This window comes from Acinonyx jubatus, chromosome B1 (assembly GCF_027475565.1).
Source record: "Acinonyx jubatus isolate Ajub_Pintada_27869175 chromosome B1, VMU_Ajub_asm_v1.0, whole genome shotgun sequence".
NCBI classification, from domain to species: Eukaryota; Metazoa; Chordata; class Mammalia; order Carnivora; family Felidae; genus Acinonyx; species Acinonyx jubatus.
The window spans coordinates 116,569,323-116,596,323 of NC_069382.1; the positions used below are offsets into that span (position 1 = coordinate 116,569,323).

General features: G+C 36.9%; 1 protein-coding gene across 3 annotated transcripts in view; it reads left to right on the plus strand.

The window, feature by feature from the left end:
* Positions 1-1,239: 1,239 nt before the first annotated feature.
* Positions 1,240-27,001, plus strand: part of CENPE (centromere protein E) — a 79,826-nt gene continuing 54,064 nt past the window's right edge. For all 3 annotated transcript variants that reach the window (XM_027061724.2, XM_027061741.2, XM_027061750.2), the window contains exons 1-16: positions 1,240-1,382; positions 3,137-3,228; positions 5,628-5,717; positions 5,835-5,953; positions 7,130-7,249; positions 7,649-7,730; positions 7,883-7,950; positions 8,023-8,088; positions 12,284-12,335; positions 13,831-13,918; positions 14,267-14,396; positions 15,709-15,828; positions 19,440-19,598; positions 22,937-23,081; positions 23,987-24,075; positions 25,664-25,831. In XM_027061724.2, coding sequence (XP_026917525.2) covers positions 1,327-1,382; positions 3,137-3,228; positions 5,628-5,717; positions 5,835-5,953; positions 7,130-7,249; positions 7,649-7,730; positions 7,883-7,950; positions 8,023-8,088; positions 12,284-12,335; positions 13,831-13,918; positions 14,267-14,396; positions 15,709-15,828; positions 19,440-19,598; positions 22,937-23,081; positions 23,987-24,075; positions 25,664-25,831 — 1,644 coding nt within the window. In that variant the 5' untranslated portion in view covers positions 1,240-1,326. The remainder of the gene's footprint in view (positions 1,383-3,136; positions 3,229-5,627; positions 5,718-5,834; positions 5,954-7,129; positions 7,250-7,648; positions 7,731-7,882; positions 7,951-8,022; positions 8,089-12,283; positions 12,336-13,830; positions 13,919-14,266; positions 14,397-15,708; positions 15,829-19,439; positions 19,599-22,936; positions 23,082-23,986; positions 24,076-25,663; positions 25,832-27,001) is intronic.

The window sequence follows — 27,001 nt, forward strand, 5'->3', positions numbered from 1 at the left end:
ATGCATATCTAGACACATAAATATCCTTTGAAAATATCATAGAAGATCATATTGTGTACACAATTCCACACCTTGGGTTTCTATCAGTTAATGAAACACCTTGAACAGCTTTCTAAAGTACATATTAAGAGCTATATCATTCTTTTTACCAGCTACATAGCATTTCATTTTATTGATAATATTCCATCCATTTAACTAGTCTCAGATTTATTATTTATTGGCACTTAATGTGTTTTCAGCCATTTGCTATTGTAAGCAATCCTGCAACCCATATACATATATCCTTGCACAGTCCTTCAAATACATGTATAAATAAATTCTTAAAAGCAGAATTGCCTGTAAAAAGGGCATAAATATCTTCCACTTTTTATTGATATTGCCAAATTTACTCCCAAAACAGTTTTATTACATCACTAGAATTTTCTACTCCTCTAAATAATAAACAATTATTAGTAACTTCTGGTCATATTTTTGGTGAGGGAAAGAGAATAATTCCTGAAGCTCCTTAAACCAACTATGAAAGGGAATGAAATCACTCTTAAAGAAAATGTTAACACTTTACTATGATACATATTTTTAAAAAAGAAAATAGCACTATTTCCAGGAAAGAATTATTTAGAATTACTTTCCCACTCTTGCTAATAAATGTTCACCGTATTACTCAAAGAGTTTTTCCAGTGTTCAATAATTCTCTTTCCAAAACAGCTCCTCTTAGGAACTCACAGCCATTGGAAATAGGAGTTTAAAGAAAAAGGAAAATGTAAAACGTAAAACTCAGTTTCTAAAGAGTACAACAAGATTCTTACGTTTCGGGGCAGCGAAGTGACTTTCAATTCTTGTCTTTTAAGGTGATTTTAATTTTAAAAAGCTGTTAGGAGATTCTTAATTCTGTTGGTGGATTTAAAGCTCTTAACTCTTTGTGAAAAAAAAAATTATCTGCCTTATTTTCCTACACACGGCAAACTCTTTAGGGGTGAGGTTTGTAAACAGCTGCCTGCATTTCAGTGACTTTTAGCAGATAATAGTTCTCTCCGCTGCAGCCAAAACAGCCGCTCGCCGCCTGCTTCCTGCATCTCCTCTCTGTGACTCCCTACCCTACTCTCTTCCAGATCCTTTATTCCCCCCTCCACCTTTTATCCGTGGACGCGCCGCCGGCCTCGCGCCCCCCGCACCGAGCGCAGTGGAACAACCCATGACGTCAGGAGGCCGCGGCTCAATCAGACGCGGAGTTTGGGAAATTTTAAACTTAAAGGCGGGGCGGCCGGTGCTCTCAGAAGAAGGGACGCTGAACAACTGTGCCAGTTCCCTGGGATCTAGCCTGGCAGGATGGCGGAGGAAGGGGCTGTCGCGGTGTGCGTGCGGGTCCGGCCGCTCAACAGCAGGTAGGTGGGCCAGACCGAGACCGGGTCCCAGCTGCGGCCTCTGGCGCGGGCCTGAGCCCCAGAGTGAGTCCTCGCTGCTCCTTCCTGCTGCCTGGTATCTCGGCCTCTTACCCCCTTTGTGCCACGGTGTCCTTATCTGGTAGTGGCCAAGAGGAAGGATCGGAAGATCTAGAAGACAATTTCCAGCTGTAGGAGTCTTTTAGATGTTAACTCAGGCTCGCCAACGTTAAAGACCTCAACGCCAGCCCTACACTGCCTCTCCCCGTATGCGTTTCCCCACCCCACCCCACCCCACTCCTTAAAGGAAGTCGTATCGGAAAGGTTTTTATTTGTACTCATCTGTCATTTTGCACTTAACTGCCTCTCCCTTATTACTGTGTACTTCTTGAGAGCAAGGACTAGTCTGCCTTGTTGCGTTGTATTCAAAGGCACTCAAGACTTCAGTCAATGACTGAATTCAACATTCAGAACGTTGAATGGCTGATATTTATCAATACTGATTTTTTTTTAGTACAGTGTACTCTACTACACAGACACTACCATCCTTGCCCCTGTGGATCTACATTCTACTGGGCAGACAGAAAATAAAGTAAAAAATACAGAATGTTAAGTTGACATAATGTTACAGGAGTCATGCTACAGAGAAAAAAAGAAGGGGGGAATGAAGTCTTTGCTTCTCTCTGATCTGTGGCCCTCACTCCAGAATACTAACATATTTTGTGTTTGAGAAATATTTGTTAAATATCACTAGGTGTTAATAAATGAGGAATTTCCTATTTTTAAATATCTCATTACTTAATGCATTAGAAGACCATTATGTTACAATTACAATATTTAATCTCTTATTTTTGAAAGGGACTGATAAGCAGTCAGAATTGATATGCAGTTAGGCATGTATAGAAACTTAGAGCAAGATGACGTTGAAGAGAGAAATAAACATGTTCCAGATCTAGTATGCCATGTTAAGAATTTCAGATGTTTTTTAAAAGTTGTGAGCAAGAGTGACATAATCAGAGTTGCATTTTGAATGTATCTTTTCAGCAACCAGTACTAGGTAGGAGGGTAGAAATGAAGAACTTCACCAGGAAACTCCCATGAGAAGGCAGGAGTTAAAAGTCTTGGCCCACTTAAAAGTCTTGGCTCCTCAAAGGCAGATTTTCCATGTTTCTCATAGATAGTATAAGTCAATACTACTATTTTTTTTTAAGTTTACTTATTTTGAAAAAGAGAGAGAGAGCAGGAGGAGCAGAGACAGAGGGAAAGAGAAAGAATCCCAGGCAGGCTCCATACCAACAGCCCAGAGCCTGACATGGGGCTCAAACTCACAAAACATGAGACCATGGCCTGAGCCAAAACCAAGAGTCGGACACTTAACTGACTGAGCCACCCAGGTTCCCCAATACTATCTTTTAAAATATTCTTCAGAAGAGGCACCTGGGTGGCTCAGTCAGATAAGCGTCGGACTCCAGATCAGGTCATGATCTTACAGTTGGTGAGTTTGGGGCTCATGTCAGGCTTTGTGACAGCTCAGAGCCTGGAGCCTGCTTGGGATTCTGTCTCCTTCTCTCTCCACCCATCCCCTGCTTACACTCTGTCTCTCCCTCTCAAAAATAAATAAACATTTAAAAATAAATAAATTTATTTATTAACTAAAATAAAATATTTTTCAGAAGACAGAATCTTTTAAATTATCTGCCATATGACATGAATTCCATGACCAGTTTTACTAAAATGCAGCGTTTTTATTCTTTCAGAGAAGAAGCTCTTGGAGGAGATACCCAAATTTACTGGAAAACTGACAATAATGCTATTTATCAAGTTGATGGCAGTAAATCCTTCAATTTTGGTAAGCTTATAATAGCATCAAAAGTTAATATATTATCCTTTTCCTATTAGGACTACAAAAGGCTTATCCATAATACTGGATTTGTCATTAAAGATCAGCCGAGGCCTTGTGTAAACTGCATTAGTAAAAACTCAAAAATTGTTCATCCATCATGTATGATAAATAAGATAATAAATTGCTATTTAAAATGCAGTTATGTGTGGAACCTGAGAAACTTAACAGAAGACCATGGGGGAACGGAAAGTGAAAAAAATAGTTACAGAGAGGGAGGGAGGCAAACCATAAGAGACTCTTAAATACAGAGAACAAACTGAGGCTTGATGGGGGAAGGGAAAATGGGTGATGGGCATTGAGGAGGGCACTTGTTGGGATGAGCACTGGGTGTTGTATGTAAGCAATGAACCACGGGAATCTACCCCAAAACCAAGAGCACACTATATGTTAGGCAATTTGACAATAAATTATATTTTTAAAAATGCAGTTATAGTCATAGTGCCTCAAGGTTGAAACTAACATTTTTTCCTCTTATTCATTAGTGTATTTGTGGCCTAAAACCCCATAAGCCTAAAATATGTTGCTTGGTATCAAGTCATCTTTAAGATCTTTGATTTTAGTATATACTTTCCACAATTATTTTTAAGAAAATTCTTTAAAGAATAAGTAGTGAAGATATTCCTTCTTTGTCTGCTAAAATACAGCAAAGACCTACCCCTGCTTTTGTGGAACTTCTCATATGATGAGAGAGAGGCTTTAAACAAGTAATTACATTTGTGACAGCATAAGCTTTGTGAGATTTACAGTGGGACATAACTAGTCTAGGTTTCTAAAATGGTACCACCGACACTGGGGCAGAAGGTCATGGAGGCCCTGAACGTTGACTCAGCTAATTTGTATATTGATTTAATATGGGTCTACTGCTGACACTGTGCCAGATACAGTTTTCAGCATGTCATATTTATTAACTCATTTAATCCTCATAACAAGCTTATGTGGTAGGTACTATACAGTAGGTGCCTTTGCATTTCAGAGTAACTGAAATAAGCCTAGAGTCACACAGCTAGCAAATGGAAGAGTCAGACTCACTAGCATGCTGTCATTTAGGCACCTCAGGGCAACAGTGAGGCCCTCTCAACAACTCTGGGAGTAAGAATGGTTAGGATGTTGAACTAGCATTAAGCTAGAAAGCCATCATAAAAGGTTTTGGAGCAAAGATGTAAAGAAGAGAAAACAATTTCTGGTAAAGGACTTGTTTTAGAGTATTAACATAATTTTTAAAAAGGTAGTACAATAAATGCCAGAGATTATAAAACCAAGAGAGAGGGATGCACAAGCATTCAGACTCATGATCTATGGGTTCTCTGTAGCCATGTATGCCCATCGTGGATTTGGACTTATCCACTTATCTAAAGCAAATGGCATTAAGATTTGAATTATCCTGCCATCTGTCCTTGCTCTGATATCATAACCCCTAAGCAGCCTTCAGATGGCACTTTGATTTTCCATAGAGCTCTGCCAACAGGGCAAATGTGTTGTCGTGATGCAAACCATGTGATCACTGAATTTCTCATTGCACGTGGATGCATTTCCCTCCTGATTTAGAAATGCATTTCTTGTGAGCTTTTTAATATGAGGCTACCATTGAAAGAGTAGTCCATTTTTAATGTGCTAATTATGCTAACAAAATTAGCAGAGAACCACATCCTAGACTAGTGAATTCATCAGTACAAATGTACTCTAAACCCAGCCTCCTTTAGCAGCCAGCCAACTGGTCATTCCTGGTAACTTTAGCAGCCAGCCAACTGGTAACATTTCAGCTTTGTTAGGTCTCTTCTTCCATATGTGTGCATTTCTTATTTTAGTTTGAGCTAGGTCTTCTTGCTAAATATGTTATAAACCTTAAAATTTCTCAGTAGTAAGTATAAACCTTAAAATTTCTCAGTATACTAGGAAATACTTAGTCATATTTCTTAAGTATTGACTATAGGTTCACAATAATTCTATGAGGAAGAGAATTCATATCCATTTTACAGATTGGGTAATTGAGGCACAAAGGCATCAACCACCTTGCCCAAAGTCACACAGCTTATAAATGGTGGAACCAGATTTGCAGAGAGTCTGATTCAATAACCCTGTATTCAGCCACTGTGCCCTGCTGACTCTTAAAAGCACATAGAATAGCTGAGAAGTCTGACTTGTATTTTTTCTGTGTGAGGACCAACACATCTTACCTTATAGAGGAATATTTTTTCAGAGGACCAATAAGGTGAAGAGAATATTGTGTCTTAAATATTTTATCTTATCATATCCTGACCATTTTATTTCTTTGGACAACTACTAAGAATGAAAACAAAGTTGGTTTGTTTGATTTAACTTCTGTATATGTGTTTTTTTCTTTTTAGATCGCGTCTTTCATAGTAATGAAACTACTAAAAATGTGTATGAAGAAATAGCAGTACCAATCATAGATTCTGCCATACAAGGCTACAATGGTTTGTATTCATTGTAGAAATATTTTGGTATTGGTTCTCTGTTCAAGTATTGATAGTTTCACATCTTACAGATTCATTTTTAATCTTTGCATGTGTGTGTGTGTTTTGTTTTTACAGGTACCATATTTGCCTATGGGCAGACTGCTTCAGGAAAAACATATACCATGATGGGTTCAGAGGATTATTTGGGAGTAATACCCAGGGCAATTCATGACATTTTCCAAAAAATTAAAAAGGTAAATAACTTAGGTAAATTTCTGGCACATAAAGGGAAAAGTAGTAATAGTAGGATGAAAACCTTAATATGTTTTCTTATAATGATGAAAGGAAGTAGATTTACAGTTATCTCTTAATTAGCCATGGGTAAAGAAGGCATAACAGATTCATTTTTTTCCCCACAAACTTACTATGTAGAGCTTAAAGTTCTTTCATTCTTTTCCTTGAATCCTGAAACAGTAATAATCACACCAAAAAGTGGGTGTTGAGGAACAGGAAAAGCTTACCAGAATGGTTAGCTCCTCGTTGTCTTTGTTTAACTACCAGTGATTTTTTTTTAATGTTTATTTATTTATTTATTTATTTTGAGACAGGGAATGAATGTGCACAAGAGAGGGTAGGAGCAAAGAAAGCTAGAGAATCCCAAGCAGGCTCCACACTGTTAGGACAGAGCCTGACAAGGGGCTCGATCTCATGAACTGTGAGCCGAAATCAAGAGTCAGATGCCCACCGACTGAGCCACCCAGGCTCCCTGCTACCGGTGCTTATAAAGGAACAGAGAGGGGTGCCTGGGTGGCTCAGTCAGTTAAGCATCCCAGTTTGCCTCAGGTCATGATCTCATGGTTGGTGGGTTCTACCCCTGCATCTGGCTCTGTGCTGACAGCTCAGAGCCTGGAGCCTGCTTCAGATTCTGTCTTCCTCTCACTCTCTGCCCCTCCCCTGCTTGTGCTTTCTCTCAAAAATAAATAGATGTTAAAAAAAATTTTTTTAATTAAAAAAAAAAAAAAAAAGCAGAAAAGTAGATGTAGAAAAAAGACAAGGAAAGCAGAAGGCCAGAATAAGCAACCTAGTTAATTAAGAACTGGTTTTAGGTTTGTTTTTTCATTACTATTTTAATGATTTTTAATGTTCTTATTTGAACATCCATTGGTAGGTTTTATTTTGAGTTCAGAGAGTTGGACCAGGCACTCTCCTCTTCTAATTCTTTGATACTATACTTTCCATTATTACTGAAACATGTTTTTATATTTTTGTGTTTATTGTGGATATAAAACGACATGAGGTTTTGTTTGTTGTTTGCTTTACAAAGATAATTTCTCAGAATGTTTTAATATTTAATATTAGCACATAAGTATTCAGTATTAGGTTTTCATAAATGGATGACCTCTGATGTTTTACATATTTTTTTCTGCTAGTTTCCTGACAGAGAATTTCTCTTACGCGTGTCTTACATGGAGATATACAATGAAACCATTACAGACTTACTCTGTGACACTCAAAAAATGAAGCCTTTAATAATTCGGGAAGACTTCAACGTGAGTAACAGAGTTAGTGTGGTTCTAAAAATAGTCTTTCTTATTGGGATTCATGTTCTTGAATATTTACCTTTAATTTCTGTATTTTTTAAACTGTCTCCTATTTGTATGGTTTATTTTTTTGTTTCTTAAGTGTTTATAGAGATAGCATATGAGCAACATGTATCGTTTTTAAACACTGACAACCGTGATATTTTGGTATAAGTGCCCCCTAAAAAAGAGCAAAATGGAAGTATCAGGTTAGAATTTGGTACAGAAATAAATTGTATATATCATTGTTTACTTGTTATTTTCATCCATTTTCCATTTGTAACTTCTGCATGTGAATTCTATACTAGCTCACACCTTCTTGTGAGATGCAACTTTTTAGTGACTTCTCTATTCTTAACCTTGTTTCAGAGGAATGTATATGTGGCTGATCTCACAGAAGAAGTTGTTTATACATCAGAAATGGCTTTGAAGTGGATCACAAAAGGAGAGAGTAAGACTTTATACTGTATTTTTCCAAAACACTTGTAAAAACTATTCAGTTGAATGTATTTAGGCTTTAAATCACACTTTTCACTCTAAAAAAAGTCAATATTTTTCTTTGATTTTAATATACACACCTGAAATATGACTCCCTTTTCACAGAGAACAGACATTATGGAATTACAAAAATGAATCAAAGAAGCAGTCGTTCTCATACCATTTTTAGGATGGTAGGTAACTCTCTGTTTGGCCTTTCCAATTAGAAATGCACTGATTTTTTACAAGTTGTCTTTTCTGTCTAGATTTTGGAAAGTAGAGAGAAAGGGGAACCTTCCAATTGTGACGGATCCGTCAAGGTGTCCCATTTGGTGAGTATTGATGGACCATGATACCGTACCACATGGGCCAAACCATAATTTAATTTGGCTGCTGGATGTTTGGTTTCATAAGAACTGTTAACTAAACAGGCAAAAACACCTATCAATTGGTAGTTTAGTCTCATCTATAAACATAAGATTACAAGCTGAAACATCGGACGAATTCAGAGCATCTTTCTTCCTGTTATGTTATTGCTGTTGTCTCCTAAAATTTAGAGCGAAGCACTTTTCCTAACCAGAGTTCTTGGGGAAGAGTTTTTCCGTACACATTTAAGAGTATATTCTTGAAATGGGGGTGGGGGCGATTTGGTATTGTTGTTGCTGTTGTTTTGTCTCAGCCAAAAGAATTGAGACTCGTGAGATCAACAAAAACCTAACTGGGATGGTTAAAAAGTAAATCACATTATTCAAGTTCATTCTTAAATAAAATAAGGAAATGTTTGTTTTTTTTTTTATTTTTTATTTTTTAAACGTTTATTTATTTTTGAGACAGAGCATGAACAGGGGAGGGTCGGAGAGAGAGGGAGACACAGAATCTGAAACAGGCTCCAGGCTCCGAGCTGTCAGCACAGAGCCCGACGCGGGGCTCGAACTCACGGACCGCGAGATCATGACCTGAGCCGAAGTCGGCCGCTTAACCGACTGAGCCACCCAGGCGCCCCAGGAAGTGTTTTATATTATAAACATTGTGTTTACGACTGTAAATCCCTTGAAGGGAAGAAAGACATTTATTCATCTTGATAGCCCCAACACAGTGTACGTAGTTTGTATTGAGTACTTGTTTGCTGAATAGTGAATATAAGCATGATGTAAACATTTCTTTTTTCTACATAAGTAAGCCACCATTTCCTTCTTGTTGCACTGAAGAAGTTCTCTTTTTTTTGTGCTTGCTTCCTGTTCCTTGCCAATATTGCTTTATTTCTGTCTTCAGGGTCTAAATTTCTTAGCTTCATGTAGGATATGATTTAAGATTATTCTTGAAAACTTAAGGAAAAAAAAAATAAAAAATCTCTAATTATTCACTTACAGATTTGAAAAATCAGAGTCTTAATAAATTCTAATTCTTGTTCACCTCAGTTATTTTACCATACCAATATAAAATTTATTTTAGTAGATGGTCTTGCTTTAATTTAACAATAAAACACAAAACCTAACTTCTGTTTTGTTTTCTAAACCCAATCTGTGATATTTGACTACAATTTTAACTTTTAATAATTTCTTTAATACTCTCGACATGTTCAGTAATCAACTTGATGACTTTTTTATATACTTTGACACTCTATCATCTAGGGAATATAGATACCATCTGGGGCCCCTGGGTGTCTCAGTCGGTTAAGCGGCCGACTTCGGCTCAGGTCATGATCTCTCGGTCCGTGAGTTCGAGCCCCGCGTCGGGCTCTGTGCTGACAGCTCGGAGCCTGGAGCCTGTTTCAGATTCTGTGTCTCCCTCTCTCTGAACCTCCCCTGTTCATGCTCTGTATCTGTCTCAAAAATAAATAAAATGTTAAAAAAAAATTAAAAAAAAAATATAGATACCATCTGGTCCAACCCTTCAGCCTTTCTACTTATTGTAAGTATCTTCTTGGAAAGAAGTCTTCCTCAAAAGATCATTTTCTGGCTCTGTTTTGTTTTGTTTTGTTTTGTTCTGTTTTGTTTTTTTAGCATCTTCTGATCTTTCTGGTTCATAATATCCAGGTCCTTTTGGCTCTGCTTCTTCTCTGTTCCCTTTGTGGGAATTCTTTCTCCTACTCTACTGTCTAAAACATAGGAGTGTTCTGCTGTCGCCTTTCTTGCTTCCTGCGTCTGCCCTCAGACATTCTGTTATCGTTTCTGTATTGATGACAGTCAAGTATTTTATCTAGAGTCTCTGAGCTCTAATTCATGTCTTTATAAAGATGATTATAATTGTGTGTCTCACTGTTACTTCAAACTTCAGTGTGTCTAAAACAAAATTAATTTCTTTCTATCATAGTGAATATTCCTTTTTTCCAGTAGTACCAACATTATCCTGGTCACCTAGGTTAGACCCGAGTCAGTTCCGACTCATCTTTTTCAGCCTTCCCCTTTTTGTGCCCATTCATCAGCATTTCTTATTCAACATTCCCATGGGCATCACATTCATTTAGGTCCTCATCTCCTGACCTGGCCTCTATGACTCTGGTCTTCCTTTCTGCGGTCTGCTGGCAGATTTCTAATGTTACTAAGTACTGCTTTTGTTATGTTGCATCCTTTGGCAAATTCTGGCCACTCTCAACCAACCTAATTTGATTTCCCTCTACTCCACGTGAGCCCTCTCTCAGATAGATTGGTGCCTCTTGGTGTCTTTGAACACCAATATTTGTTCCCATTTTTATTCCTCAATTCATGCTGCCTTCATCACTACTTTGCTCCTTTATTATTTATCTAGGTCTTCTGTAGTAGATGCTACACCAGAAAGATTAGACTGAGTATTTTAGAGAAAGTAGTGTCTGAGATAGGACATAATTAAAGCAGGAGTGCATAATTACTGCCCATCCGTGAAAGTCTCTGACTTTGTTTTAATGCATTGAGAATATTTGCTGAGACTGCATCATGTTCTGAGCATAGTACCAGGCTCTGAGATTAGAAGAATAAGGAACACATCCCTCCATCACTTACTGTTTCCCATGCTACCTTACTAGTCCAAGCCGCCATTCACCTCTTGCTCAGATTCCTACACGAGCCTAATGGGCTCCCTGCTGCCACTCTTGCCTCTCTCCAGTCCTTCCCCACCCACCCTTTTCACCCTTCTCTGCCAAAATGTCTGTCACTCTCTTGCTTAAACCATTTCCCATCACATTTAGAAAATCCACAGTTCTTGCTCTTGCTTACCATGCCCCATTCCATCTGACCCCTACCCACTTCTCTGACCCAGTCTTGTCCCAACTCCATTTCACCAACTCTGTTGTCCTTCCTATTTTTTGAACACACCAAGCTTATTTCTGCTTTGTGACTGGGTATACTAGCTGTTCTTTCTATCTGGAGTATGGCTCCCTTAGGCTTTGCATGGCTGGGCCCCTCTTCTCTGTCTTTCCAGATTCTAGCTTAATGGGAGGACTTCCCTGCCATCAAGTCCAAAGAACCTATTCTGTACCTTCCTCTTTCCCCTTCCAGCACTCTATTTAAATTATCTCTAATGAGGCACCTGGGTGGCTCAGTCCCTTGAGCATCCAACTCTTGATCTCAACTCAGGTCATAATCTCACAGTTCGTGAGTTCAAGCCCTACCTCGGGCTCTGTACTGACAGCACAGAGCCTGCTTGGGATCCTCTCTCTGTCCCTCTCTTGCTCTCTCTCAAAATAAATAAATAAAACAACAAAAAATTATCTGCCATGATGCATTTCTTATCTTTTTCTTGTTTCTCACCAACTTTCTCCTCTCCCCAGCCTGCCCCATGTAGAATAAAAGTTCAATGAGAGCAGAGAACTTACATGTCTGATTCACTGCCATATCCCTAGTACCTAACAAACTGCCTGGAGCATGACAGGCAGTCACTTGTTGTCAACAATATTTGTGAAATGAAGGAGAGGCCCATGCTTTTAAAGATGCTACAGTGTAGGCAGAGACACAGATGACTAGCTCAACACAGTAAGTGCTGAAGAGTAAGTTGTATCTTTAAAACCCTTGGGTACACAATTGAAAGAGCAGATCAAGGTGTGAGAGAGGAAGGATAAAGATGGCAAAGTTTCACTAAGAAGGTAACAGTTGTCTTTGGTCCTGAGTAAAGAATAGGGACAGTCTAGAAAATTAGAACTAACTAAACAAAGGGAATGGCAAAAGATAGCTCTTGGAAGCATAGAAGTACATGAAGCATTTAGGGCATAGTGAATAGGTCAGCTAGAATTCAGAGTGAGTAATGTGTGGATTTAAAGCTGGAGGAACACAAGTGCCAGATTGTAAAGAATTATATTCACCATGGTAAGGTTTTGAACTTTGTGTAGTAAATAGAGAATCTATTCTGACAACATTATGGAGGCTATATTATAAGGCAGGAACAAAGTATGCACATCAGTTTGACCCAAAAATGTTAAGGCCCTAACCGGTGGAGCGAGAGACCAGCATACAGATGGGGTATGCTGTTAAACCATGTGTTAAAATTGTTCCTTCAGTCATTGGGATTTTATTTCAAGTTACCCTTCCTAAAGTTTCATTTTCATCTATCTTACAGAATTTGGTTGATCTTGCAGGCAGTGAAAGAGCTGCTCAAACAGGTGCTGAAGGTAATGGAAACTCATAAATGTTTTGGCCTAAGTGTTATCTTGTTCTTTTACAGAATAAAGAAGTGCTACCTTGCATTTTAGAAACTAATAAAGATAGTAAGTTTGTGACAAGACTCTTTAATGTAAAAAGCAGCTTCCATATCTAGCAAATTATCTATTTGGGGCTACTATAGCATCAATTAAAAAGCTAAAACTATGCAGTTGGTAGGATTGTATGGCTACAAAGCTGAAAGTACCATGAAAACCATCTAAATTTTCATAATTAGTAAGGAAATTCAGGAAGGTAGTCAGGTACAAAATTAATATATGATATTAATAACTCCTAATACAAACAACAACCAGTTAGAATATTTAGTGTACAAAAAGACTCCATTTACAATAATGACTTAAAAGATCTAATATCTAGGAAAAAAACTCAACACAAATTACACAAGACCAAAATAAAGAAGACTTTAAAACAGACCTAAAGGATGTAATCAAATACTTAAACAAATGGAAAAGCATACTTAGATGGGAAGTTTCAAGATCATGAAGATGTCAAACCTTTCTGTGTTTACTTCCTACAGCCTGACACAGAGACACTCCTCTGAGCATGGTCTCTATTCACCAAACCAGTGGATCCTCCAATCTGTAAACAAGAAATAAATGCTTGTTGTTTTAGCTGGTTTGTTAGAGCAATAGCTGAAAAATGCATCTGTAAAATAACAGCTGTTCAAAACTATTTGTTGTAGTACCTTTTATATATGTGGTATATTGAAAACGTACATGACCCTCAACAGGGTGCTGAGGAAATAAATTTCAATACGTCCATATAATGGAATTTTATGCTATAAAAGATAAAAACACCAGTGTTTACTGATATGATATATTGCCAAGTGAAAAAAAACAAAATGCAAATTAGCATATATAGTGTGCTACTCTTTGTGTAAAAAAGAAATAAACATATATGAACTTGAATTTCTAAAAATCTCTACAAGAGTCAACTAAGAAAAGTGATTTTCTAGTAGGGGGACAGGAACTGGTTGAATGGAGCACAGGAGAAAGAGCTTTTTCAGTGTACTTTTTTGGGGGGGTATATGACTCATGAGAGCATATTAGTTTAAAAGTAAGAACTTTGTTGTGCACCTAATAGGAATTAATTTGGTTGTAAGTCTATAGTTGCCTATATTTGGAGGTTTGGAAAAAATAGATTTGAACTGGGGAATTAGGCTCTTGGGGGAAATGAACTTTACTTCCCTCTGATTTTTTTTCTTAGCCATCATTTTCTTTTTGCTCTTTCTCTGAGGTGGTGACCTTTCTGATTCACTTACTAGGTAGGAGGAACAGGGAAAGAGCTCAACCAGTGGTATTAAAGGTGGACTCAGATCTAATCCAAAGCACAGACTTTATCATCTAACCCTTTAATTTCTAGTTTCTCTTACAATTTATTGATAAATGAGTTAATCATCTAATACAGAAGTTAGTCTTCATTTTTATGTTTGCTTAATAAATGCAGGTGTGCGACTCAAGGAAGGCTGTAATATAAATCGCAGTTTATTTATTTTGGGACAAGTGATCAAGAAACTTAGCGATGGACAAGTTGGGTAAGTTTATTCCATTGTACATTTACCTATTACTGCTTACATTTTTCATTAGGTTGAGAATTTTAATACTTCAGTGACACTCAAACGTACTGATTTCTTCAATATGTTCAAAAGCTTTTGCGATTCTGTGAGCATGCTTAGCTTCTTAAATATATGACTACAACTTCCTAAATTTGCTTTCTATTTTAAATATTTTTTACTGAGTAGTTTTGATCTGCCTCATGTAACCTATAAAGAATTAATTTTTAAATTGTAGCTAATTTAAGGTTCTGCATTAAAAACCAACCACTTTTGTTAAATAAAAATTCTTACTGTTTTTTTTTTTCCCCAAACTCCTTTCTCGCTAAGTGGTTTCATAAATTACCGAGACAGTAAATTAACACGAATTCTCCAGAATTCTTTGGGAGGAAATGCAAAAACACGTATTATCTGCACAATTACTCCAGTGTCTTTTGATGAAACCCTTACTACTCTACAGGTAAGTTTGATTTTTATTTCAATATTCAGGCCGGGGCGGGGGGGGGGCATGGGGTGGGAGTGGGGAATCCTCTTTAAGAAGAAAAAATTACCCACTAACATTAGGGTTTGTTTTTTTTTTAATGACATACTATATCTATTACGATAAAATTGGTATACTGTCTACTAAATAGTATTCCTTAATTTTCCCAAATTTCAATTATTCATATCCCACCTCCACAGTTTTGCTGTATCCAACACTATTATACTGATACATTTCTCTTTAAGAAAGTCACTTTTTCTACTTTATTTATTGTAGAAGGAAACTTTATCTCAATCCCATGAATGAAAAACTAGTATCACTTTCAACAAATAGGTACCCCAAAAAACACATATATGTGTGTGTGTTTATAATAAAATAACTCTTAAATTCCTGCTAGCTCATTGTTGATTGCCTTTGCTCTGAGCCTAAGGCTTACATATTCTGTTAAAAAAAAAAAAAAAAGGAAAAATGAGAAATGTCAATAGAATAGCCATCTCAGTCAAGGGTTCAATGTTATTTAATGGTCACCTTCATGGACCCACTTAAAGTTACTTCTGATACATTCTAAGAAACATTGTTTTAAATAGCTATTGAGCACTGGCTCAAGGTAGTATGAAAGAAACAAAGATAGAAAGTACAGTCCCTGACTTCACAATTTATAGTCCTATAGGGAAGGGGCACCTGGGTGGCTCAGCCAGTTGTGTCTGACTTTGGCTCAGGTCACAATCTCACAGCTCATGAGTTCGAGCCATGCATCGGACTCTGTGCTGACAGCTCAGAGCCTGGAGCCTGCTTTGGATTCTGTGTCACCATCTCTCTCTGCACCTCCCTTGCTCGTGCTCTCTCTCTCTTTCAAAAATAAGTAAACATTAAAAAAAAAATCTTAAAGTACTATAAGGAAGATAAGACCTGTCTTCCAACGTGATTGGCTTGGATTAATTAACTGTTAATAAATGGAATAGAGTTCAGAGGAAGGAGAGGTACTTTCCACTGGAAGCAAAGCTTCAGAGTAGAGGGAGCATTTGCTCTTGACTTTGAGAGGTGGGTGGGATTCTAGTAAGCCAGTATTTGTAGGTTCTCTGTTGGCATATGTCTTTAAGATATTTCCCTGACTCTTCTGAAGACTAGCAGCCAGGGTAAGTTACAAGGATAGAGAATACTCTCTGTGTTCAAAAGTATTAAGCCACCTGGGAAGAGGATTGATCTTTCTTTATAAAACGTAATTACAAGAAACCTAAATATTATTAATTTTTTTGATGTTGAACACTTAACACTCTTGTATTTTCCCCAGTTTGCCAGCACTGCCAAATATATGAAGAATACTCCTTATGTTAATGAGGTATCAAGTGATGAAGCTCTCCTGAAAAGATACAGAAAAGAAATAATGGATCTTAAAAAACAGTTAGAGGAGGTATGTATGAACCGACAGATTTAGGGGCGCCTGGGTGGCTCAGTCGGTTGAGCGTCCAACTCTTAATTTCAGCTCAGGTCATAATCTCACGATTCATGGAATCGAGCCCTGTGTCGGGCTCCATGCTGGCAGCACAGAGCCTGTTGGGATTCTCTCTCTCTCCCTCTCTCTGTCCCTCCCCTGCTCCTGTACTCTCTCTCTCAAAAGAAATAAATAAAAATTAAAAGAAAAAAAAGAATAGGGGCAGATTTAGAACTAAGAGCTGCCCAAATACCCAGAGATTCTTAACTCCTCAATAGCTGAGGTCTACAACCTAATTTTTTTTTGGGGGGGGGGGGGAGGGGGGGGAGGCTGTGTCGTAAGTTTTTATGGTGCTAAAATAGAAACATAAAATTTTACCATTTTTTAAGTGTAAAATTCAGTGGTATTAGGTACATTAACAGTGTACTGATATAATCACTGCCACTATTTCCCAAACTTCTTCATTGTCCCAAACAGAAACTCTGTACCCATTAAATAATTACTTCCTATTTCTCCCCCGTCCCTCCAGCCCCTGGTAACCTCTACTCTCATTTATGTCACTATGAATTTACCTATTCTAGACACCTCTGGCAAGTGGAATCATGCAGTATTTGCCCTTTTGTGTCTAGCTTATTTCACTTAGCAAAAGGCTTTCAAAGTTAATCCAAGTCATACTATGTATTAGAACTTAAGTCTTTTTTTATCCATTGTCTGGATATAACACATTTTGTTCATCCATTCACCTGTTCATGGACAGGTGGGTTGATTCTACCTTTTGGCTATTATGAATAATGCTGCTGTGAACACTGGTGTACAAGTATCTATTTCAGTACCTCTTGTCAGTTCTTTTGCACACATACCTAGTTATAGAATTGCTGTGTCAGATGGTAATTCTATGTTTAACATTTTGAGGAACAACCATACTTTTCCACAGAAGCTGTACCATTTTGCACAACCAACACATTGCATGAGGTTTCGAATTTCTCCACACTTTCACCAATATTTGTTATTCATTTTACTTTTTTTATATAATAGCCATCCTAGTGAGTATAAAATGATAAGTGTGTTTAGTTTTATAAGAAACTGGGGGCGCCTGGGTGGCTCAGTCGGTTAAGCATTCGACTTCGACTCAGGTCACGATCTCACCACTCCCTAGTGCCAGCCCCACGTCCGGCTCTGTGCTGACAGCTCAGAGCCTGGAGCCTGCTTCAGATTCCGTCTGTCTCTCTCTCTCTCTCTGCCCCTCCCCTACTCACATTCTCTCTCTCTCTCTCTCTCTCTCTCTCCCCCTCCCTCCTTCCCTCCCTCCTTCCCTCCCTCTCTCTTAAAAATAAATAAACATTAAAATTTTTTTTTACAAATAAGAAACTGCCAAACTGTCTTCCAAAGTGGTTGCATTCCCACCAACAATAAGTAAGAGTTCCTGTTGCTCCACATTGTTCAGCATCTGGTATTATCAGTGTTTTGGATTTTAGCCATTCTAATAGGTGTGTAGTGGGTATCTCGTTGTTGTTTTAATTTGCAATTCCCTAGTGACATATGACATTGTCTTTTCATGTGTTTATTTACCATCTATATATCATCTATGGTGAGATGTCTGTTCAGATCTGTTGCCCATTTTTAAATTGGATTATTTTCTTATTGTTGGGTTTAAAAGTTCTTAGTATTTTTTGGATACTAATCTCTTACCAAATATGTGTTTTGCAAATATTGTCTCCCAGTCTGTGGCTTGTTTCTTCATTTTCTGAACAGTGACTTTCACAGTGCGGGGGTTTTTTGTTTTATTTTGTTTTGTTTTTTTTATGCAAACATGATTCAACTTTATTTTTGTTTACAGGAGACTCTTCCTTTTTGGATTTTTAATTTTAGTTGAATCCAAGTTAGTTAACATATAGTGTAATAATGGTTTCAGGAGAATATAGTGATTCATCACTTACATATATCACACCATGCTCAACAAGAGCCCTCCTTAATGCCCATTACCTATTAACCCCCACCCACAACCCCTCCATCAACCCTCAGTTTGTTCTCTGTATTTAAGAGTCTCTTGGGGTGCCTGGGTGGCTCAGTCGGTTAAGCGTCCGACTTCGGCTCAGGTCATGATCTCACAGTCTGTGAGTTCGAGCCCCGCGTCGGGCTCTGTGCTGACAGCTCAGAGCCTGGAGCCTGCTTCACATTCTGTGTCTCCCTCTCTCTCTCTGCCCCTTCCCTGCTCATGCTCTGTCTCTCTCTGTCTCAAAACTAAATAAACATTAAAAAAAAAAAATTGTTTAAGAGTCTCTTATGGCTTGCCTTCCTCTCTGTTTTTATCTTACTTTTCCTTCCCTCCCCTATGTTCATCTGTTTTGTTTCTTAAATTTAAGAAAAAGATTTATATGCTGTTGTAAACATTGGGGTGCATGTGCCCATTGGAAACAGCACACCTGTATCCTTTGGATAAATTCCTAGTAGTACAACTGCTGGGCCGTAGGGTAGCTGTATTTTTAATTTTTTGAGGAACCTCCATATTATTTTCCATAATGGCTACACTAGTTTGCATTCCCATCAGCAGTGCAAAAGTATTCCCCTTTCTCTGCATCCTCACCAACATCTGTTGTTTCCTGAGTTAATTTTAGCCAGTCTGACAGGTGTGAGGTGATCTCTGATTGTAGTTTTGATTTGTATTTCCTTGATGATGAGTGATGTTGAGCATCTTTTCATATGTCTCTTAGCCATCTGAATGTGTTCTTTGGAAAAGTCTCTGTTCATGTTTTTTGCCCATTTCTTCACTGGATTATTTGGTTTTTGGATGTTGAGTTTGTTAAGTTCTTTATACCTTTTACAACCTAAATTTAAAACAGCTTTCAAGTAAGAAGAAATCAACTCATAAAAATTTTTCAATTTAATATAAACTGAAAAATTTGATTTCTTGAAATTATGTTAGATTGTTTTTCATTTCCAAAAGGCAAAATTTGAGATGTTCAGATGGGCCAAGTAGAGATAGTCTCTCTAAATTGTCATGAATGCATAGGGAGTTAGGTTAAAAAAGAGAGACCATGTATAATTACTTAAAAGTGTCTTTTGTATGTTCACATTATCTTGAATTCTTCTTCTGACTGTAAGATAACAATCTAATAAGATAGCATAATCATTTGTCATTGTAATTTGTTTATTTAAACTATTGTGGTCCCATATTTTGTAAAAATTTTATATTTTAGTTATCTTTTTAATAATGAGCTAAAATATCAAATGGAAGTCTTATGAGGACATTTGTTCCTTTGCTGTAGGTATTCAAGTCTCTGCTGTTATGACTTCTCTGCCTAATTTTTAGGCAATTAATAGGATTGCTTTAACAGCCTTGTTATAATCTATATGGCATAGAATAGTCACATGGGAAGAAATGTTTATTTTACTTTATTATAAGTTAGAAAAATTACTCTTTGTGGCAACTGAGTATTAGTATTCTATAGGTAAGATATATTTTATTTCGGTAAAATGTAAATTCTCATAGTTCACATACAAATTTAATATTCTGTTCTTTCAAGCTACTTTCAAGGCTTGAAAATCTAGCTATGTTTATTATTAATATAACTTAATATTATACTCTATAGGTTTCTTTAGAGACTCGAGCCCAGGCAATGGAAAAAGACCAATTAGCCCAACTTTTGGAAGAAAAAGATTTGCTTCAAAAAGTACAGATTGAGAAAATTCAGAACTTAACACGGATGCTGGTGACTTCTTCTTCCCTCACATCACAACAGGAATTAAAGGTAAAATTTAAAGGAATGACAACTCAGACTTAGTATATAGAGACTAGGATGGGTATTCCTATAGGTTTATAATATAGTTATGCATTTCTTATCCTTTGTTACAGTGTATTCAGGAAACCCAGAACATTTTGTGTGTTTGCCTATGTGTCAGCAAAACCTAAAAGGTTCATTAAAAATACTGATCTCTGATCCTACATGTAGAGATCCTAATTCAAGAAATCTAGAATAGGGGCACCTGGGTGGCTCAGTTGATCATCCAACTCTTGATTTCAGCCTAGGTCGTGATCCCAAGGTCATGGGATTGAGCCCCATGTCAGGCTCCATGCTGAGTATGAATGATTATGATTTTCTCTCTTTCTTCCTCTGCCCCTCTTCCCCCACTCACGCTTGCTCTCTCTGTAAAATTAAAAAAAAAAAAAAAAAATGCACAAGAAGTCTGGAATATTGACAAGGAATCTATATTCAATATGCTTCTTAAGTAATTCTGATGAAGTTGATCAAGTGATTGGGAACCACAGGTGTCTAGGGTATATGGGAATATTTTCTCCTTAAAGAAAAAGAATATCAATCTCAGGATAATTGATCTAGAATACAAATCAACATAGTGATGAAAATTCTGGTTTCCAGTATGTGTACTTTTTGTTTTTGGTAGAGTTAGGGGGTTTTTTTTGGTCAAGTAAGTATGTTTTGGCTATAATGGTATCATGGTTAAAAGGATGGCCTCTGGAGCTTGACTGCCTGGATTTGAATCCTGATGCTGTCAGTTCCTAACTCTTTACCTTGGGCAATTTCTTAAATACACTTTGTTGCATTTTCTTATTTGTGAGATATCTAGATCTCCACCTCATAGGAATGCTGGGAGAATTAAGTTAAATAATACATAGACTGTGCCTAACACTACACTTTCTACAGGGCAAATCCTCAATATATGTATGCTCTTAATTAAGGTAATTATTAATAGACATTATGCTCAAGTCACCATAGTTGGTATAAAGAAGACATTCGAAGAGCTATTTGTTGACAGACTGACGAGAAGAAAATAGTCCAATAGAAGGTATAAGGGAGAATATTTTAGGAAGAGATCCACAAGTACAAAAGCTCGGAGTTGTGAAAACAACATAATATATTTCTTGGACTTAGAATGTTTTGGTGGCAGAGGAATTTTAAACCATAGTGAAGGATTTGAACACTGTGTTATGCTAAGGACAAGGAAAAGCCTTGTATGTAACACAGAACTGTGTTTTAGAAAGGTGTGTCTGCTTGTGTGCATCAGATTGGTTGGGACTGTACAAGGACTGTGACTCTGGAGATGCCAAAGATGTGGATAAATTGGAGAGCTGTGTGAGAGGTAGACTCAACAGGACTTTATGATTGTTTAGATGTGAGGGACAGGGATAGGGAGGTATCCAGAATAATTTGCAAACATTGCTAGGCTTGCTGGTGTTAAAGAACACTGGATGAAGCTCAGTGCAGCTGCTCAGTGTTTTATTTGGGCCATCTCCAGTTTAAGGTGTCATGCAGTTGAAAATCCAAATATATGAAATTCAAGTGAAATTTGTGAGGTGGAGATACCAATGTGGCCATTAGATACTACAGATCCAAAGTAAAGTCATGGGAATGGATAGTCTTGTTCTGGGAGCATGTTGAAAATGAAAAGAATAGAGAGCCAAAGACCCCAAGGACAACTTTTCAATAAAGGCAAAAGAATCCCAAAGGGAGCCCAGGATTAGCTGTAGAGTTAAGTAAATCTGGTGAATGTGGTCTCTAAGAGAAGAAAATATTTCAGAGAGGTAGTGATTAGCAATGTCACATTCTGCTAAGAACTTAATTAAGATAAATATAGACATGGGGTACCTGGGTGGCTTAGTCGGTTAGGAGTCCGACTTCACCTCAGGTCACGGTCTCGCAGTTCATGAGTTCGAGCCCCACATTGCTCACTGTGCTAACATCTCAGAGCCTGGAGCCTGCTTTGGATTCTGTCTCTCTCTGTCTGTCTCTCTCTCTCTCTCTCTCTCTCTCTCTCTGTGTGTCTCTGCTCCTCCCTTGCTCATGCTCTCTCTCACTCTCAAAAATAAACAAACATTAAAATAACTAAAAAATAAATAAAGGATAAATTTAGACAAAAACTTTTTGGATTTGGATATAAGAAGCTCATTTACAAATCAATTTGAGTTATGTGGTAGGAGTGGAAGCCACTTTACAGAGGGTTAAGATGGCCCCAAGGGATTGGATCATGAACACAGTAGAGAGGACTGGCTTCAGAAGAAAGGATCATTTATAGATCTATAGAAAGGATCTATAAATCCTAGTAATAGGATTGTAGAGAGGATTGAATAAGACAATACTTGGACCTAGCAGAGGGACCACAGAAAAATGGTAAATGTGAAATATGGAAAAACACAAGCAGAGGAGGAGAAACCAGCAAAGCAGAGTGAGAGGTGAGGACAGCTAGCTGGGAGACAGAGGTATTCCTGGAAGGAGTAGATGGATGATGAGGAAGAATACAATGGTAGATAGAAGTAAGGACTGAAGAGTTTGTTTTAAAAAAAATCAAAAGCAAATAGGGCACATGGATGGCTCAGTTGGTTGAGTGTTTGATTCTTGATTTTGACTCAGGTCGTGATCACAGAGTAGTGGGATCGAGCCCTGGGTCAGACTCCCTGCTAAGCGTGGAGCCTGCTTAAGAATCTCATTCTCTCTCTCTCTCAAAAAAAAAGGTACTAAAATAAAATAAAAGTAAACAAAGAGGCTTGAGCATTTATCAGGCTAATAGGAGGGAACTGGTAAAGATGACATGAACAGATAACCCAGGGAGCAAGGTCTCAAGGGAGAAAGGAACAATGAGGTCAGGAGTGCTGGTGGAGGCATTAGCTTTACTGAATTGGAAGAGAACTGGCATTGTGAAGGCCACGTGTGTGAGATTCATTCACTGCAGGAAATTCAAATGGACTGTCTGTCCCTTGTCAGTTAAAGCTGGAGACTCAGACGTGCTTTTGGTGGCTATGGTGTGGCAACAGCAACTTCCTTTCTGGAGAACACTGGATTACTTACTTAAAGGGTTGTGAGTCTGCCAAGTCCTTTCAATTAAGTCCCAGAAAAGTTTGTAAATAAACCTTCAAATAAAACATGACATTTGTTTCATCAAATTTTTTTATGGGTTAAACACTGATTTTAAAAGTTTGTGTTCTCACAGGATGTCCTAAGCCCAGTATGATATTACATAGGATTAATAAGAATTCTACCAAGTTAGTGCTTTCCAAAAATGAAAACTAATTCCCTTGTTTTATGATGTTTGAGCCCAGATCTGTGCGAGGTAATTTTTATTTCTTTCTCCTTAGGCTAAAAGAAAACGAAGAGTCACTTGGTGTCTTGGCAAAATTAACAAAATGAAGGACTCAAATTATTTAAATGAATTTAATATGTCAGCAAATATAACAAAAACACATAAGGCAGCTGTAACTATGATAGGAGAAATTGATGAATGTGAGTACTTTTTCAGCTGCTTTTAATTATAAAGGCATCCTTGTAGGGGCACCTGGGTGACTCAGTTGGTTGACTTGATTTCGGCCCAGGTCATGATCCCAGGGTTGTGAGATCGAGTCCCATGTCAGGCTCCACAATCAGCATGGAGCCTGCTTAGGATTCTCTATCTCACTCCCTCTGTCCTCTCCCCAACTTGCACTCCCTCTCTCTAAAGTAAAAAAAAAAAAAAAAAATCAAAAACTCAAAATCAAAACAAAAAATTATCCCTGTAAAGAAAGACTTTCTTTATAATTCAGTTAATGTGGTGAACACATTTAATAAAATGTATGAATTTTAGATATGATTACAGATGTAGATAATGATAAAAAATTAGTAATTTTAAGACAGTGAACATTCTCTATTTTTTTCAAGACTCTTAAGAATAATGCACTGTAGTTGAAACACATGAGACATGTTTTTATTGTTTGGTTTTTGTTCTAATCATTATCCAATTAAATTAGAATCCATATAACATCTGCCTTAAACTTTGTTTAATCTTGGAAGGGGGACATTACACAGACATGTTTCAAAATAACGTCTCCAACATTATCAGTATTTTTAAAGGGCATTTTAAAACCTACTTACAATGATCAAATCTTAAATTCAGATTTTGTCCCTATAATGTAGGTAACTATATTTTATTAAGGATCTATATTATATTACTAACTCCAACCAGGGATCTTAATTCATACAATACTATAAATGATCATATCTGTTGTTAATATATTCTTGGCATTCATATTGTGAGCACATGTTACCTAATTGGATCTTATTATTACCTCTGATCAGATTTTCTTATAGTCTTTGACTTTTGAGAAATTTTATTAACACATTTATGGATAAATTTCTTTTTCTCCTTATTATAGCTATCTCTTCAGAATCTGATATTTTCAGTAACACTCTTGATCCATTAACAGAGGTAGAGTGGAATCCAGCAACAAAGCTACTAAGTCAGGTAATTTAAGTGTACTTCATAGACATACTCTCTTTTTAAAATTCATTTTTTATTAGTGTTCACTATTGTTGCTGCACATTATAAGCTCTGACTTAATTTCGGTAACAGTTTTGGTTCTAATTACTCGTAACACTGCTAGTTGCTAACTGGCATGCGGAGGAGGCGAAAAATTTCATAATGTAGGTGTATCATATTAGGTGAACCTTTGCTTCTGGTTCTTTACCAGCAGATCTTGGTATTCGTGATTTTTTGTTTGTTTGTTTGTTGTTGTTGTTGGTTTTTGTTTTTACTTAGACCCATAAGGGTAAAAAGGCTGATTTTTAAAGTGTCAAAATTCTCAAGCATATAGTAGAAAAATGACACATCGGGGGTGGGGGGTAATATTGCCAAATAAGACTGAAAAATAAAAGTAAATATATTATATATGACCTTGTCAAAACTGTAAACAAGGAATACTATAGTAAATACTTCAGTGGGTAGAGAGTCCATGTTTACTTTCTAGGCTACTAATGTCCAAAGAAATACAGTATAGTTTTATAAATGTATTTGTTAAGGAAATTTCATTTTAGTTTTAGAGTGAAATTGCAGTGATGCTTGGGAATTCTTACCATTAGTTAACCATCATATTAGTTATAATTAGGTGAGTATTAGAGGTAAAGTGCTTTTATGTCCCTAAAACATCCTCTGGAAGTGTGTTATTGTTGAAAAATTCCTGGTGTTTATTTTTGTTTCTATAACTTACAGTTTATCTCTTTCTCATAATAGTATACAAAACAGGAACAGGCCTCTTTTGAGTATGGTAAAACATGAAACTAGAGGTCAATGAAGAATATTTCTGTTTCCCTTCCTAAATTCAGACCTGTCTGAGAAATAAAACAGGCATCAGATAGGTAGAGAATTAAATTATCAGCTTTATTACTAAGGAGCTTAAAAAACTGTGGTCAAATGGGGCACCTGGGTGGCTCAGTCGGTTAAGCAGCCAACTTCTGCTCAGGTGATGATCTTGTCTGTGAGTTCGAGCCCCGCATCGGCTCTGTGCTGACAGCTCAAAGCCTGGAGCCTGCTTTGGATCCTGTGTCTCCCTCTCTCTCTGACCCTCGCCCACTCATGCTCTGTATCACTCTGTGTCTCAAAAATAAATAAATGTTAAAAAAAAATTAAAAAAAAAAAACTGTGGTCAAATGGACTTCCCAGTATACACCCTACCTCCCCAAATTCCTCCTCCCGACAACTTTTCCAGTTAAATATTGGCAGAGCATTGTTTATAAGATGTTTTCTTCATACTCCTTTCAAAATTGCCTGCTCTTCTAAATTAGCTAGTTTACCGAAATTCACACCCTTTATTTTACCCGGGATGAAACTAGACCATTAGATATTGAAGAGGAATCTCCTCCTGAAGCCAAGACTACACTGTATGCTAACTAACTTGAGAATAAATAAAGTAAAATAAAAAAGAAAGATATTGAAGAAGAGAATGACCTAAGTTGCTACATGATATAAGGTTAAATTAATTATTTGAGTAATCTAAAAGAAACAATATATGATTTGAATTCTGACTGTCTTGAAAATCTGGTTTTGTTGCCAATAGGAAAACTTAGAAAGTGAGCTGAATTCACTTCGTGCCAACTATGATAATCTGATATTGGACTATGAACAACTGAGACGAGAAAATGAAGAAATGGAATTGAAATTAAAAGAAAAGAATGATTTGGATGAATTTGAGGCTCTAGAAAGAAAAGCGGAAAAAGATCAGGAGGTAAGAGATATGGAAACATGAAACTAAAACCACACTTTTCAAAGAAGTATCATTCTCTTAAAGATATTTCTAAGGTTGATATACGAAGAATCCAACCATTTTCCATATGTAGACACAATTTAAAGAATTTAAGAAATAATTCATTTGTGTCACTTTTAAAAATATTTAAAGCATATTTGTTTCACTTGTGCTCACGCACAAGAAGAAGGAAAAATTACAAATGTCTTTGGGATGGTTTGGTGCATCTGCCTATTGATGGATTTGTCTTGAATAAGTTATTTCATTGTAATTTGTATATTATCAGTTAATTGGTTGAGCACACGTAAATTCTGTCTATAGTATAACCATTTCCTACTGAGACCAATATGAATTTTACTATCTGACTGTTTTATGCATGGATACTACATATCCATGGACCCATGGATTTCATTTTCTTTAAAAAGTATATTCCTAAATATTTAGAACATTATTAGAATAGACAGGGAAGCTGATTATGCTCATGTTTTTTTCCATATAAGAGAGTTATTGTGAAAATTAGTGTAACTAAATACTAAATACTTGTAATGCAATTTTTAGAAATGAAACAGATCACTTAAATTTTCTAAATATATATTAGGCTCTATGTTAAGAGAACCTAATTCAGAAACCCTCAAACTTCAGGTACTTAGAAATTGTCCAAGAGATTTAAGATTTCTTAGAGCACACAGTCTTAACTTAGAGTTCACAGACAGTATAAAATTATTTTGCAGAATTTTTGAAGGATATTCATTTTTCTGGAACAAGAATCCATAGCTGTTGTCAGACTATGAATCTGTCCCTACCCCACTCCCCTCTCCTGCCCTGCCAAATAAGAGCCAGTACTGCTGTAGTTAAATGATGAGTTAATTTGTAGCTACTTCTAAGATTTCTGTGTGGATAGCCCAAAGGAACACAATGCTCTTTCCTCAGTATCATTGTTTCATTTCTCACCCTCTTATTTTTTTTAATAAGGAAAAAAGAAATCTGTGCCAAAACTATTATTTCCATTCTATATACAAATTAAAGTTAATCCTACATTTATGGGTATATATCCTAAGAGGAAGTCTATATGTTCTCCACAGGGTTTCATTTAACTTGGTTTAAAATTTACATTTTAACAAAATACAAAATGTCATATATTGGCCCATGAAT